This window comes from Loxodonta africana, chromosome 5 (genome assembly GCF_030014295.1).
Source record: "Loxodonta africana isolate mLoxAfr1 chromosome 5, mLoxAfr1.hap2, whole genome shotgun sequence".
Classification (NCBI taxonomy): Eukaryota; Metazoa; Chordata; class Mammalia; order Proboscidea; family Elephantidae; genus Loxodonta; species Loxodonta africana.
In genome coordinates this window covers 61990410-62005454 of record NC_087346.1, presented here as the reverse complement: position 1 = coordinate 62005454, position 15045 = coordinate 61990410, and the positions used below count along the sequence as shown (strand labels likewise).

The following is a 15045-nucleotide window of genomic DNA, read 5'->3' as shown; positions in this document are numbered from 1 at the left end:
GTATTTTGGGGGGGCAAGAAGAGTGAGGTCAGCAAATAAAATGAAATTTAACCTGAATGGATCAGAAAAATAGTTTTCTGGAAGGAATTTCAAGAAATTCCATTGTTTTGTGGCTAATGTCACTCTTCTACAGATCTGACCATCTACTCTATTTTAATATATGTTTCATTTTTTTCTGTTTATAAAAGTAAGAAATGATCACCATAGGAAATTTGAGACACTGAAAACTATACAGAGGAAAATGAAATCACTTACAGCTTAATAACCTGAATTTTATTCCCCTTAAAAATTTTGATATATTTGTCTTTAGTTTGCTTAACTGTGTATTTTTAATGGAAATGTGGAATCATATGTATTTGTTTTCCTTCACTTAATCTTTAGAATATTTTAGCTTCATATATACTTATTAGTCAAAAATAATGATTTGTGCATGAAAAATATTCCCTTATATGGATTTTTTTTTTAATTTAATTTGGGTTATGAGTTTTACTCTTCTGAATGTCTCTAATGTCCAATCATGTTGTTGGGATAGATAACTATAAGTGAAATTACTTGATCAAAATACATAAACAGTGTTAAGCATATTGATACATGTTGCTGAATTGCTTTCCAAAGAGTAGATATCACAGTATGAGAGTAAGAGAAGGATCGGCACTTGAGACCATTACCAACACCTCAGATTCGTGGTAATATTCCCTTTTTCATTACTAATGTTGGTAATTTGCCTTTTCTATATTTTTGCATTTGGCAGTCCATAATAATGGTTTCCCATTTTATACAAATTGCAAAATTTATCAACTTACTAACTTCTTGAATTTCTGTAGGAACAGTGGTAACTGTTCTCATTTTCATTCCTGATACTGATGACTTGTGTCTTCTCTTTTGTTTTCCTTGATCAGCCTTACCAGAAGTCTATCAATTTTCTTGGTCTTTAAAAATAACTGCTTTTTCTTTATATATATTTCCTATTGTATCTTTTTTTCAATCTTTCATTAATGTCATCTCTCATCTTTATTATTTGCTTTCTTCTATATCTGGGGAATTTAATTTGTAAGTTTTGCCCTCCACTCTTTTACTTCTTGAGGAGCCCTGGTGGCAAAGTGGTTAAGAGTTTGGCTGCTAATTGAAAGGTCAGCAGTTTGAATCCAAATCCACCAGCCACTCCTTGGAAATCCTGTGGGGCAGTTCTACTCTGTCCTATAGGGTCACTATGAATCAGAATTGACTTGACAGTAACGGATGTTTTTGTTTTTGAAGAAATCACTGGGTAACATAAACTGTTAAGCACTCAGCTACTAACTGAAATGTTGACGGTTCAAGTCTACCCAGAGTCATCTCGGAAGAAAGGCCTGTGACAGTCTTCTTCTGAAAAATCAACCATCGAAAACCCTGTGGAGCACAGTTCTACTCTGACACACATGGGGTCGCCATGAGTTGGAATCAACTTGATGGCAAATTTTTTTTTTTTTTAGTTCTCAGAGTGGGTACTTAGGTCATTTATTATCAGCCTTTCATTTATGTTCCATTCAGATTTTACTTCCAGCATTATCACTTTTCATTTCCTTGTAGCACTTTCATTTTTTGGCCGATTTCTTCTTTAGATTACACTATTTATTTTCGTAAAATGTTGTGGGAGTTTATCGCTGGGAAACAAGGAGACAGCACAACTACATGTTTTCTGCCTGTGCATGAGATAAATAAGCCTAACCTGAGCCCTTTGAGCAGAGAGTTTTCTTTGGCTGGTAGCAGAAAAGGATATCTGAGAGGCTGGAAGCATGAAAAGGATTCCTTTTGAGGAAAGTTCTCTGTTGCCGAGATGAAAGGAGCCACGTGCTAATGACCTGTGACTAATAAAAGCTGAGATTTTTCGCTAGCCAGTAGCTAGCAAGATAACAGAGACTTGAGTCCTTCAACCTCAAGGAACAGAATTCTGCTAACAACTTGAACAAGCTTATCAGCAGATTTATAGCCTTGACTTTGGCTTGGTGAGGCTCTTAGCAGAGAACTTAACCGAACCTGTTAGGATTTCTGACCTACTGAACTGTGACATAATAAATGGATGTTGTTTTAAGCTGCTAAATTTGTGATGGTTTGTTATATAGCAATAGAAAGTTATTACAATCGCTTAAATTTTAAAAATAAAAATCTGGCAAAATGAAGTGTTAATGAAGATATAGAACACCTGGGATTCTCATTCTGTTGATGGGAATGCAAGTTGGTACAATAAATTAGGAAAACTTTGGTGGTATCTGCTAAAACTGAGCATACAAATACATACTAGGAACAGTTCCAGTTTCTAGCTAGTTTTCCAATAGAAACCTATTTCTATATAAAAAAATGTATAAGAATGTTTATAGATATGACTTTGAAATATCCCCAAGTATCTTGCAAAACAATCCAAGTTATCTGTCTCCAATAGAAGGTATAAATAAATTGTGGTATATTCATATAATAGAAAATTTCATAGCTATAAAAATGAACAAATTACTGCTACATATGAATGGATCTTACAAACATGTTGTCTTAGGGGCTGTCGAGTTGGTTCTGACTCGTAGCAACTGTATGTACAACAGAATGAAATACTGTCCAGTTCTGCATCATCCTCTTTGTTGTTATGCTTGAACCCATTGTTGCAGCCATTGTGTCAATCCATCTCATTGAGGGTCTTCTTCGTTTTCACTGATCCCTCCTGATAACATGTCTAAAGTTCTCACAGATGAAGTCTCACCATCCTTGCTTCTAAGGAGCTTCTGGTTGTATTTCTTCCAAGACAGATTTGTTCCTTCTTCTGGCAGTGCATGGTATAGTCAGTGTTCTTCACCAACACTGTAATTCAAAGGCATCAGTTCTTCTTCAACCTTCCTGATTCATTGCCCAGCTTTTGCATGCATATGAGGTGATTGAAAACACCATGACTTGGGTCAGGCACACCTTAGTTCTTAAAGTGACATCTTTGCTTTTTAACACTTTAAATACATTTAAATGGTTTAACATTTTAAATCAATGCGTCTTTTTGATTTCTTGACTGCTGAATCCATGGGCGTTGATTGTGGATCCAAGTAAAATGAAATCCTTGACAACTTCAATATTTTCCCCATTCATCATGATATTGCTTATTGGTCCAGTTGTAAGGATTTTTTTCTTTATGTTGAGGTGTAATCCATACTGAAGGCTGTAGTCTTTGACCTTCATTAGTAAGTGCTTCAAGTCCTCTTCACTTTCAGTGAGCAAGGTTGTGTCATCTGCATATTGCAGGTTGTTAATGAGTTTTCCTTACAAACATATATTGATTGACATAAACCACACATAAAAGAATACATACACAAAAGAGTATTATTGCATTTAAATAAAGGTTAAAAGGAGACAAAACTAATGTGTGGCAGAACCAAAAAAAGAAAAACTTGCTGCCGTGGAGTTGATTCTGACTCATGGCCACCACATGTGTTACAAATTAGAACTGCTCCATAGGGTTTTCTTGGCTGTAATCTTAATGGAAGCAGATAGTCAGACCTTTCTTCCCTGCTGATCCTGAGAGGATTTGACCATCCAACCTTTGGGGGAGTAGTTGAGCACAAACCGTTTGTGCCACCTAGGGTGGTGATATAAGTAATAGTAGTGGTTATGTTTGGAAGCTAGAATAATGATTGGGAAAGGACACCACAGGGGTTTCCTGGGTGCTTGTAATGCACTGTTTATTGATCTGGATACAGATTAAATGGCGTGTTGATGTTGTAAAGATTCGTTTATTTGTATGCATATGATTTGTGCACTTTTCTGTGTTTATGTCATTTTCTAATGAAAAGCATTTTCTTTTTATTTAATGAACTATAAAGTGTTGACAATATCTTTTTGACTGTGTGGCTTAAAAAAAAAGGAAAAACCACCCAAGGTCCTGCAGTTAGTAAGTAAAAGACTTAGAGTGGAAAATAATTAGGGATAATTTAATGATAATTAATGCTTTGGTTGAATTATCTCTTTTATTTGACTGAAAATAAAAAAGGAGGGAAGGTAAGTGAGAATAGTTGATATATTGTTTTGACATTTACAATTTTTTTTTAAAAAAACAGTTTGCCAGGAGGATTCGTACCACTCTATAGTTTCATGTGCTGCTGTCGTTCTCACTCCTATGGATCCACCAATGGAAATGAGGAAAAGAGAAGAACTGAAATTTCCTGAGCCTTCCAAACAGTAAGTTATTCAGTTGTTTTTTCAGAGCCCTGCACAATCAGTTATATAACTATCAGGATTATTTTGCTCAGAAATTGTGATTTAAAATGAATATGTTAATATTAATATGTTAAAAGGACTTGTTAATAAACATACATTTTGTACAACTTTTATTTTTAATCAGTCTATTCTAATTTGCCACAATGAATCATTTTTTTATCCTAACATCATGTGTTTAAACCATATATCATTCATTTCATTTTTTTGTTACCTTATTTACAAAAATTGGTAAGTACACTGAAGCACTTGTTTTCTTTAACACCATGATTGTGATTGTACTGTTCTTGGATTGTTTATTTTATAGTCCCAGGCTTTTGTAAACTGTCATCGCTTTTTGTTACTATAAACTTCTTAGACTAAAAAGTTCATTTGCATTTTTATAGGGGAGAAACATTTTCATTTTTAAATGCTTTTATTCTAAATTAAAACTATACACTAATAGTTCCATATTTTCATCACTTCAACAGTTCAAGCTATCATTTAAATTTCATCTTATATTAAATAAATGATAATTTTTATTCTCGTAATGGACAACTGAGAATTCATGGTAACAAAAGTAAAATACATAGACCTGAAATCTCAAGTTAGGATTACGTTTAGTTATGCATTAAATAAACAAAAAGGAAAAGCATACTGAGGAATTTCCTGTGAAAACGATTCTATGCCTGCTGTAAAATCTCAGATTGGAGACCAGGCCAGGTACAAGTGGTGCTAAGGATTGCTTCCTGGCTGACGGCCTCTGAACAAGGTGTGCTCTAACTTGCTGCATCTATTGTCTTTTCCCCATTGTATTACATAGTATGTTTGTCTCTTACATGTTTTTGTGTGGATAATAAGCTCAGAGAGGACAGAATTTCCTGGAGAATAATGGAGCTTGATACACTTTGTGAATCAATTGAAAAAATCCCTTGATATTATATTCAATAATGTTGAATTCAAATGGAACAATGTGTATTTTTGACTGCATGAAAGTATTCAGTATTAATATTCTCATTATAGAGAAAAGAAATACTAACAAAATCAGAAAGTGATAATTGTAATTCAATTTTAATATACACCAAAAAAAAAAAATTAACTGCTCTTAAGAGAGTCTAGTTTTTACATTATAAAAGCTATTTTTTGACTGACAGGAGAAAAATTACATCTCATATTGTCAATTGAATTATATTAGAAAATTCAAAGGTATTTTCCTGAAATCAATATGAGTTTACATAAGTTACCTACATATTTGTAAACTGAATTTTAAATTCTTTTTAATTATCTTTCAGGTGACCAAAATTGGTAGTGTTATTTGCTTAAATCAAATGTCATTTTTCCAGTCTTCATCTACTTCATAAATATTGATTCTTTTTTATTCTGGGATGTATATTAAATCAGACAGTGTTTGTTAAACTGGCTATTCCCTTTCTCCCTGTTACCCTAGTTCCAGTGTGAAATTCTTCTGTATTCTCTAAATCCGCTTTCTTATTTAAACATTGCCCTTCAACAATATTATTAATTCATACTGGGGAGAGAGAAATAATGTATGAGTTTTGTTTTTGTTTTTTTGAGTCAGAGAGACCTGGTTAAAATCTTAACTCTGCTATATATTAGCTGAAACTGTGGACATTTTATTTATCCTCTCTCAACTTTCCCTTCCTCACCTGTTAAGTAAGATGATATCACACACACCCTTCCAGGTCACAGTATTATGTGAGATGATACTGGTAAAGGACCTGAAATCTAACAATCTTTGAAAGTGTTAGTTGAGTTTTCTCCTTTCATAATTTCAGCTGTGCACATCACAGATAACTTACAGGTGACTTCCTTTCCTGAAGTCTTTTCTGAATGTGTTTAATTCTTAGTTACTGAACTGACTTGTCTAACTAGGTGTCCTACTAGAATCTCATGTTAATTATATGTATCTAAAACCGAATTATCTTCTCTAGTCTCCTTAAATGTTTGATTCTTTCAGATTTCCCCATTTATGTAAAACCAAAAACCAAACCTCTTGCCATCAAATTGATTCCGACTCATAGCAACCTTACAGGACAGAGTAGAGCCACCCCATAGGGTTTCCAAGGCTGTAGATCTTTAGGGAAGCAGACTGCCACATCTTTCTCCTGCAGAGTGGCTGGAGGTTTTGAATTGCCAACCTTTCGGTTAGTAGCTGAGCTCTTAACCACTGCACCACCAGGGCTCCTTATTTATGTAAAGCTAACATTGTTTTTCTTAATGTAAATTTTTGGTGTATTTTCTTTCCAGCATCTCACATTCAGTTATTGATTACTTGTTTACTGTCTCTATTATATTCTTTCCATTTGAAACAGCAGAGGAGTCATATATATCTCATATTTCTTAAAGTTTTTCTAACAAACATGCTTAGTTGTGATCTTAATGAATTTATTCAAATACCGGTCATCCATAAATGGAGATTACATACATCCCACATATCTCTCACCATTTTTTGAGAATTAAATTACCATTTTGAATATGTGAAGGAACACAATATAAATGCAAAGATACAATGATTAATTGGAAATCTGGTTTCAGAAAAATCAAGCCTGGTGGTGGTTATTGATTCTTGTAATTAAGAAGTGCAGGGGTAGTATTTTTCTTGAATATATTTGTATCTGCTACTTAAATGATGCTATCAAGGGTCAGTCTCTCTGTCTCCATCTCTTTGGTTTACTTTTCTCTCCGTTGTTTCTGTTTTCATGGAAGATCCTCTTATGGTGACAATATTCCCCTCAGTCGTAACAGGGATGCATTTTTGTCTTTTCACCAAATACAGTGGAAAGAGATGGTTAATTTTTCTGTATAACTAACAAAGAAAAAAGCCTCTGATTTGAATATCATTGGCTTTGACTAACTTACCTTGTTCGATATGACTGTCCTGAAGCAATTGCTGTGCCCAGGAGTATTTGATGGTGTAATTGACTAAAACCAGGTCACAAGACAAACTCTGGAGCAGAAGGTGAAGTTGAGAGGGAAAGGCAGTTCCACACATGAAATGTGGGTGATGTTGATAAAAGGTGAGGGTAGGTGCTTGGAAGTCAAAGCAATGGATGTTCAGTATAGGCAGCTATGTTATTAACACTAGTTTTAAATTTCTGAATTTCTTTGTTAAATTCAGATATTGGAATAGTATATTAACAATACGTGTATCATTTCTTCTTGTTTTAAATGATCTTTTCACCTGCTTAGTTTTATTTCATATTATAGACCCTTACTGTGATATTGAGAGGCACTATAATTCGATGGTTAAAGATTCAGGGCTTGAACAGGTTTTTTGAAATGATCTTAACCACAGCTTTTTTTTTTTAATGCAGAAGTTACTTTATATAACTCTTAGTACAATGTTTGAAACATAATATGAAAGCAAGAAAATATGAATTCTGTGATTTTTACAACAAATATATTGGGTATATAGCTACATCACGGTTTTATGGATGAAGTTACCAAAGCCCAGTGTGATTTTACTTTAGTGTTTTTTCAACTTCCCTTTAGGAAAAATGATAACCCACCAGTATAATACTAAGGTAGTAGAATAGTGAAAATTGAGACATTGTCTATGCATACCCAATATTTCCTCTTAATTCAGGATGAAATTACTTCCTTAACTATCCTCCCTCTAATTTTACAGGCTTCACACAATAAATTCATATGCCATTGTATCTTTGAAATATATGACTGATGAAAACCCAAAATACCCATTGCTGTTGAGTTAATTCTGACTCACAGCAACCCTATATGACAGAGTAGAACTGCCCCATAGAGTTTCCAAGGAGTACCTCGTGGATTGGAGCTGCCAACCTTTTGTTTAGCAGCGGTAGTTCTTAACCACTATGCCACCAGGGTTTCCATATGACTGATTGACTTACCAAATTCAGAACTCAGCAAATCTCTTGCTAAGAAGAACTAGAATAATCTTCTCAGTATATGGGCTTCAGAATATGTAAGATTGTACCTAAGAAGGAACGTGTAAGACAATTTGTTTCTGAGGATGTTACAATCTAGGTGAAGAGATAAAACATGCACGTAAAAAGGTAAATCACAGTATAAAAGCAGGATATGCTATTTGTTCAATGTGAAGCATAAATATTGGTTAGGCTTGTGATTATCTAAAGTTGAATCAGGTTTACTGTTACATCGATATTACTTTGTGAAAATAAATTCGGGGATATGTGATTGAGAGTATGTTAATATTTGGGGAATGTTAATAGAGTGTGTGATAATTTAGGAGGAACAATAAATATTTTCTTAAATTTAATTCAAAATTAGAAAAAAAAAAAAAACAGAACTGTATTCCTTAGGGCTTTCAAAGGCTGATTTTTCTGATGTAGATAACTAGGCCTTTCTTCTGAGTCCTCTCTGGGTTTGACTAGGACCTCCATCCTTTTAGTTAGCAAATATTTGGGACCCTGGATTGCTCAAATGGTCTGCCCCTACCACCTACTCTAGGGTTGCACAACCACAACCCACGGGGCCACTGAGCAAATCAACGGAGGGGTGGACAGAGTTTAGGGGGCCTCTGGGACATTCCCCTGCAGGCTTGTGAGGCTCTATGTGTGTAAGAAGGAGCCAAGGGTTAGAAGGAAAGGGAAACAGGCTTGGTGTTTCATCATTCAAGCTACATCAATTGGTATGACATATGAGAGAACTAAGTGCCTTCATCCTTCCATGTTTTATAGTATCTTATATTCATCTTATTGAAAGATGTGGTCTCATCATTTATTGGTTTATTAAAATAAAAAGAAAACCTAAAGAAGTTGGTTGTTTTCAGACTTCACATGTTACTCAAGAACCAGTTAGTTTTAATACAAAAAAAAAAAAAAAAAAAACAGACAATCTGCTCTTCTTGATTGACAGTATTGTTATTTCGGCTTGGTGCTGTTTATTGGCCCTCAGTGACTCATAATGTTTGGTCTCTAGTGCAGTCAACCTGTCAATTCAAGAAATCCTGCTGTAACATGTGCATCTGTTTTGACATTGTTCTTTGCACATTGAACACACAAATGCGATTTTTCAGGTGAATTGGGAAAACCTGGTAAAGTGATTGAAGTGTTTCAGTTCACCAGTGCAGTACAATGCTGTTGTACTCTTTATAGTGTAATATAAAAACAATTTATCAGCTCACCAGAAAAGACTGCAGGTACACCACTGTGGTTGGGAAAGTAGCTCTTAAGCTCAGAAAAAGACATGTTGCCAACTCTCAACTGCTCTTACTAACATCATCCTATGACAAAATTATAGTTTCTGATAAAAGAGATATTATACTTTAGTTTATCCTGTAATTAATCTTCTAAAAATCTTCTAATAACATTTTTTAAAAAAAATGCTGTATTACTCAATATTAATTTATTATTTTTCCCCTTCCAGGAGGGCTAGCAAAGACTACTAGAAAGAGCATGAACTTTGAAATCTGATGTATTTTCTCCAATTAGTGGCTAGATGACATGGAACAAGTTATTAATCTTATTGAAATCAAGTTTCCTTATCTGTGAAATAAGGACAGTAGCATCTGTTTTGTTAGGTTGTTTTTAAATATTGAATATTTAAATGTAAAATAGGTAGAATAGTGCCCGGCACCTATTAGAAAAACAATAAAAGGTAGTAATAGTGCTTGTATGAGGAAGTTGGGGTCAGGGTAGGGGAGAAAGGTCTATAACACACATAATTTAGATAATTATGTTCTATGAAATATATAATTTTAGATATTTTTTCCAGCTTATCTACTAGTGACATGTGATTGTCTCTCTCTTTTTTTAGGAAGTGTTAACTTTTTTCATCTCTAGATGGAGTACATTTTACCAAAAATATTGCCTAATTTTTTTATCTTCTGTAATAGTTAGGATAATAATAACTAGTAGATGATCAATAAATATCTGAGAATTATTTTTATTATAACCCAGTGCCTTCATGTTTGAGATAAAAATACATTATCTATAATTTAGGAAGTAGAACCAACCTTCAGTATTTAGTTGTGCAACATTATTGAATTAAAAATATTAGGTTAGATTAATGCATAGCTGCTGTTAATATTTTAATATTAACTTATTTAATATTGGAATACTTAATATTCACATATGTTGCATGGAATTTAATCAGTTCTGTAGTGTTTCCCTCTTGTCTGTTACATTCCCTAGATTAAATGTTTTCTTAAAGGGAACAGACCTTGGTAAATTATGCTTTTACAAGTTTCTTCATGTAAAATATTCTGAGCTGAGGCCTAAGAACTGGATCTTCTGAGGAAATAATATCCTAATTCATGGAAATCATCTGCCACAATGCTTGGCACATTGTGGGCAACCAGTTTCATTATTAAGCATGTATTTTAAGAACTAATTTGTAACCAACTATAATTAAAGCTATCCAAACAGCAAGTTTGCCATTGTTGTTGATAGGTGCCCTCGAGTTGGCTTTGACTCCTAGTGACCCTATATACAACACAATGAAACACTGCCAGGTCCTGCCCCATCCTCAACGATTGTTGCTGTTTTTGAGCCCATTGTTGAAGCCACTGTGTCAATCCATCTTGTTGAGGACCTTTCTCTTTTTTTCTGACCCTCTGCTTTACCAAGCATGATGTCCTTCTCCAAGGAACTGGTCTCTCCTGATAACATGTCGAAAGTACGTGAGATGAAGTCTCTCCATCCTCGCTTTCATTGAGCACTCTGGCTGCAATTCTTCCAAGACAAACTTGTTTATTCTTCTAGCAGCCCACGGTGTAGTCAATATTCTTTGCCAACACCATAATTCAAAGGCATCAATTCTTCTTCAGTCTTCCTTATTCATAGTCCAGCTCTCTGATGCATATGAGGTGATTGAAAATATCATGGCTTGGGTCAGGCATGCCTTAGTCTTCAAAGTGACATCTTTGTTTTTTAACACATGAAAGAGGCCTTTTGCAGCAGATTTGCTCAATGCAATACATCGTTTGATTTCTTGACTACTGCTTTCGTGGGTGTTGGTTGTGGATCCTAGTAACATGAAATCCTCGACAATGTCAATCTTTTCTCCATTTATCATTATGTTGCTTGTTGTGAGGATTTTTATTTTCTTTATATTGACGTGTAATCTATACTGAAAGCTGTAGTCTTTGATCTTCATCAGTAAGTGCTTCAAGTCCTCTTCACTTTCAGCAAGCAAGGTTGTGCCATCTGCATGTTACAGGTTGTTAATGAGTCTTCCACCAATCCCGATGCCACATTCTTCTTCATATAGCCCAGCTTCTTGGATTATTTGCTTAGCATACAGATGGAATAAGTATGGTGAAAGGATGCTATACAGGGTGGAAAAGAAAGATGTCTGAAGGAAGAGTCCAAGAACCTGAATGCCAACTCTGGGACTAGGCAAGTCTCTGTTTTTCTGAGACATAGTTCTATTTGTGAATAAATATCAGTAACACAAACCTCATAGAATAGTTGAATGTGCCAAAGTCCAGGACAGCCTGTTGTAAAATGTGGAAGAGTCTACCTTTCTTCTTTCCTTTGTAGAGGAATATCTAATAAACACTCATTAATACTTTAAACTCTCTTTGACTTAAAGGATCTCCGCGACTGATGAAAAAAATCAAGGTGCTTATAGGCTAATTGACTCTAAGGTGTAATTGTAGTACTCTCTGAGCACATCTACTCGACAGCAATGAGTTTTTTTTTGGTTTACCATATACTTATTAGACGAAATTATAACTACCTACTTTCTCCTCTGCCTCTCACCGCACAATAAAGGACAGACATTTTTTGAGGACATTTTCCATCAGTTTTTTTTTTTTTTTTTTTGGTAAATTTCAGATGCTTATCACATGATTTTGTGTGTTGTAGGTATTAGAGAATTATTTTTGATTTACAAATGTATTGTCTAAAACAATACTTTTTTTATTCAATAACACTTATATAACTCATATTATGTGTCAGGCACTATTCTAAGCTTTGCAAATATAAACTCATTTAAGGCTTACAGCAGCCTCATGAGTTTGGTGCCATTATTATCTCAGGTTGCCATTATTATCTCAGGTTATAGCTGAGGAAATGAAGGACACAGAAATTAAGTAACTTGTTCAAGATGACTATCTAAAAAGAGGAAGACTTTCTTATCAGTTACATTACTAAATTTCGAATCTGACATACTATACGTATTTTTGTTTTTTCATATTCAGTTCTTTTCATAGTCTTTTACAATCTAAAATATATGAATGTCATTATAAACCAATAATGTTAAAGATGGTTAGCATTTGCAAATAAACAGAATAAATTGAAAAACTTAAGTGATAGAACTCTTCACTGTTGCTTATCAAAATCAATCAGTACCTCTTCATTTATGCGTATATTTCTCCTCAAATGAACCAAGAATAAAACAAAAATTGTTTTTTTTAATGTTTCTGTCCTAGTGTCATTTGCGTTACCAGCTAATTGTAAGATTTTTGGGGGGAGGAATTAGTTTCACTATTTGTACATTTTTTTGGAAAATAACTTGTACTAAGCTCATGGTTTAAGCTCATGTCAGTAAGGCTAACATTACATATTTGGTCAAGAAATAAAAAGGCAGAATTTAAAAAACAAAAAAAAAGCTAGAAAAAAGAAATGATGAGTTTTTCTCCCCAACCAGTGTACCCATTTAAAATGTCATGTGTTTTATCACATAATATAATTCAGTGACTCAAAATACAGTATAGTCAAAATAATCTAGATACTTTTAACTTTGACTTGATCAATTACTGCAAGATTGTGGAGCTATCTAAAAATCCACTGCCATTGAGTCAATTCCAACACACAGTCTTATAGCGACAGAATAGAACTTCCCTGTCGGGTTTTCTGCCCCACGTAAATCTTTACAGAAGCAGAGTGCCATATCTTTCTTCCGTGGAGCGGCTGGTGGGTTCAAACCACCAACTCTTGGTTAGCAGCCAAAAGCTTAACCACTGTGCCACCAGGGCACTTCTCATTTATATTTTTAATGTAGCAGAATTAAGGTATAACAAAAGATTTTAAAAGCTTGTATGTTTTCATACGAATTATTTTTATGTACATTTTCTAGGTTTTAAATAATTCCATATCAGTTATAATTTAACCCTAGGGATGATTTTTTTTCCCCTAATCTTACTGAAAATAGTTTTGTCTTTTATTGGTTGTTGTTATTCGCTGTTCGAATGGGATGGTTGAGTATAACGAATACATCTTGTGCTTTTGGAATTCCTGAAAAGTTACTATAGTGCCAAATTGTTATTTATCTTCTCTACCAATTTTTTTAATCAAATATTACATTTTTTAAATACAGTAGTTCATTACACATTATTAAATTGAATCTAATTGTAATCCCTTCTTGTGTGGGATTGGAAACTAGAAAACAGTGTTCTAAAATATCAAGGTCTTGTTGATTTGTTTTAAATGTAAATAAAGAGGCAGCTATGCCATGTAGTGGGAAGAACATTAAACTAAAAGATAAAAACTGGGATCATGACCCAGTTATTTCATAAACTGAATGTCTGACCTTAAGAAAATGGAAACCCTGGTGGTGTAGTGGTTTAGAGCTATGTCTGCTAACCCAAAGGTCAGCAGTTCGAATCCACCAGGTGCTCTTTGGAAACTGCATGGGGCAGTTCTACTCTGTCCTGTTGTGTCATTATGAGTCAGAATTGACTCCATGGCAACAGGTTTTGTTTTGTTTTATTCTTAAAACATTTTTCTATGTTTAAATATTTTAGTGGTTTAGAAACCATTCTATTATGTTTACACCAATCTGTGAACATTTGTGTCTCTGAAACTAAAACTTGCCAAATTCCAGATGTAAATATAAACATTTTTCCTTTCTTAGTAACAGCATGTTTTAGTATGTTCTATTATTTTCTTGTTTCTTCTCATAATAATCTGATTGACTGAATAATGTCAAAGACTAAGTTAAGTGCGTGAATGCTAAAGTCAGTATTAGACTAATGTGATTCATAGAAGTTATATGTTGATATTCTGTCTTATCTTTTGGTTTTATTTCTACAGCTTTACAACTTAACTATGAAAATAATCCCATATATGATGATTACCGATTCTGAGTGGGAGTGTATGTAGAGATGCAAGAGAAGGAATCTCTCCTTTATTTTCATTTTGCCATTTGATATTCATGTATTTTAAAAGAAATATAATTTTTAGCTAAAAAATCAAAACTGAAAAGTTACGCATTATATTGAAATGTGTATACATGCTATGTCATTTAATAGAAATAACATGAGGTAGAAAGCATTTGAAAAATCAAAGTTTACTTTCAGAAAAATGATAATGTTGGAAAAATACAATAGGAAGCAACTAGCTGAAATTAAAGACAGCAGTTTTAGCGTTAAATTTAATGTTGTCTCCATATATTTCACATCATTAATTACCTGGCAGTTTAAAATATTTTTGCACGGTAAATGGCTACCATTTAATTCTAAAACTGAATACTTGATCAAGTTTTATGGTTATAAGATTAATGTGCCACCAAAGAAATACATTTTTTCTTATTTAAGGAAAAAAAAAAAAAATTAAACAACAAGGGCTGCATTGTTAAATCTGCTGTACCCAATTATCGATCACATTTTCTTTCTTACCTTAGTTGACCTGTAGGGGGAAAACTTATTAGAAACTACCTAATACTGGAAATGATTTTTTACCTAGTTGCCCATGATGGGACTGGGCAAGTGGCAAAATATTATAAGATCTTTTGCTCCGAATGGTCTTTGTTGAACCAGAGGCCCTGGAGAGTATTCTAAAGTTACTTTGGTGCAACATGGATAGGGAACTGAGAGCAAAATGAAAGTAAAAAAGCAAAATAAATGCATTGCCAGCTGGTATTGCACACACAGCTCTG

At 33.8% G+C, this 15045-nt stretch overlaps 1 protein-coding gene across 8 annotated transcripts in view; it reads left to right on the top strand.

Moving 5' to 3' along the window:
• Positions 1-15045, top strand: part of CCSER1 (coiled-coil serine rich protein 1) — an 845607-nt gene that overhangs the window by 339627 nt on the left and 490935 nt on the right. For all 8 annotated transcript variants that reach the window (XM_064285541.1, XM_023553241.2, XM_023553242.2 and 5 more), the window contains one exon: positions 4068-4188. In XM_064285541.1, coding sequence (XP_064141611.1) covers positions 4068-4188 — 121 coding nt within the window. The remainder of the gene's footprint in view (positions 1-4067; positions 4189-15045) is intronic.